Source organism: Galeopterus variegatus, unplaced genomic scaffold (assembly GCF_000696425.1).
Source record: "Galeopterus variegatus unplaced genomic scaffold, G_variegatus-3.0.2 Scaffold3070, whole genome shotgun sequence".
Taxonomy (NCBI): domain Eukaryota; kingdom Metazoa; phylum Chordata; class Mammalia; order Dermoptera; family Cynocephalidae; genus Galeopterus; species Galeopterus variegatus.
The window spans coordinates 122541-124012 of NW_007729181.1; the positions used below are offsets into that span (position 1 = coordinate 122541).

Here is a 1472-nt window from a genome sequence, read left to right on the forward strand (position 1 = left end):
CTGTTGTGATGCCTTTCTGAGACTCATTATAAAAAGCGCTTTATAAACTCGTCATTACAACTGTTAGAATGATAGAGCACTGGACAGTGCTTTATAGTTATCATCTTATTTCATTCTCACAATGAGCTCATTGTCCTCATTTTACAGATGAGGAGGCCGAAGGTTAAGTGACTTGCTCATGGTTGCATAGCTAGTAAGTGGCAGAGCCAGGTTCGAAACCTGGTCTAACACTACAAAGCTGTGTCTAGACCTCTCCCAACTGTACAGGTGTGGCCAAGGGCGTTGCTCATGGCCTGCCCCAGGCTTTTTTTTTGTGGAGAACTGGGGAGAAAGCCCCAGCTGTATTAGTACCCAAGATGGGTTATACTTCTCCTAAACAGTTTATGTATATAAAGTTTACGGGCCTTGTGAATTCTATAACTAACCAACTATCCCTTCAAGTTGTTTTGTTCACCCAAACCAAGTATATAGTTCATTGTGAAATTCATATTTATCTTCATTCTTGGAGTTAGTTTATCACCATTTTTCTTTGCTTTCTTTCACTCCACTTTACATTTAAATTATTGCTTTGTCATCTGCCTTAACTCTTTTCTCTAACAATCTGAGGATATAAGTAAATGAATAAAGTCATGGAGGAAAATAAGCTCACAGACCCCCATCCAGAATGAGGGGAGACCATTGAGAATGATGGGGAAGCACTGTGCCCATTTCTGCAGCCTACTTTTAATGGAATGATTTCGTGACTCCAGATCCAAGTCTCCATGATGTTTGATGGCCAGTCAGCTGTTGAAGTGCACCCCAGAACAAGTATGGATGACTTAAAGGCCTTCACGTCCCTGAGCCTGTACATGAAACCTCCAGTGAAGCAGCCAGAAGTGACTGGGACTGCAGATCAGTTTATCCTGTACCTTGGAAGCAAGAACGTAAGAGCAGGAGGTTCTAAAGGAGAGGACAATATTAAAAATGAAAGCTGCTTTTTCTCTTGCCTAAAACAAAGCTATTCATGCAAACAAACAAAATTCCCATTCTGGTAACTCATAAGATATAAATAATTTTAGTGGCAGGATCAAAGTTGTGACTTAAGGACAAGTAATTCCTTCTCTACTTGGGGTATTTCTGCTATTGCTTCATATCAGCATCACACTACTAACTTTGATGAGTCCGAATGGAGCATTTCAAAGACCTTCAGAGTAACAGCAGCTTATTATGTTTTAGGTCAAGTCCTGGTGGAAGATGCTTAGAGATCCATACTGTAGACAGGCTACATTATATTCCTGGGTTAGCCAACAATGTTAGCTCATTCCTGGAAGCCATCAAATTTCCACAAGTCTGTAGTTGCTTTCCTCCCTATACAGGGTGCATTTAGGCAAGCATGGGGGCAGTAGACTGTGATGCAGCCACGGAGAGGCTGGAAGGGAAGAGCCACTGCCCAGTCTAACAAAAACTTTGGGTAATAAGTCAGACCAGAAGTT

General features: G+C 41.5%; 1 protein-coding gene across 1 annotated transcript in view; it reads left to right on the forward strand.

Annotated features, from left to right (window-relative positions):
* Positions 1-1472, forward strand: part of LAMA4 (laminin, alpha 4) — a 147133-nt gene that overhangs the window by 105437 nt on the left and 40224 nt on the right. Inside the window, exons 18-19 of the mRNA XM_008583885.1 lie at positions 750-923; positions 1356-1366. Of these exons, the coding sequence (XP_008582107.1) occupies positions 750-923; positions 1356-1366 (185 nt within the window). The remainder of the gene's footprint in view (positions 1-749; positions 924-1355; positions 1367-1472) is intronic.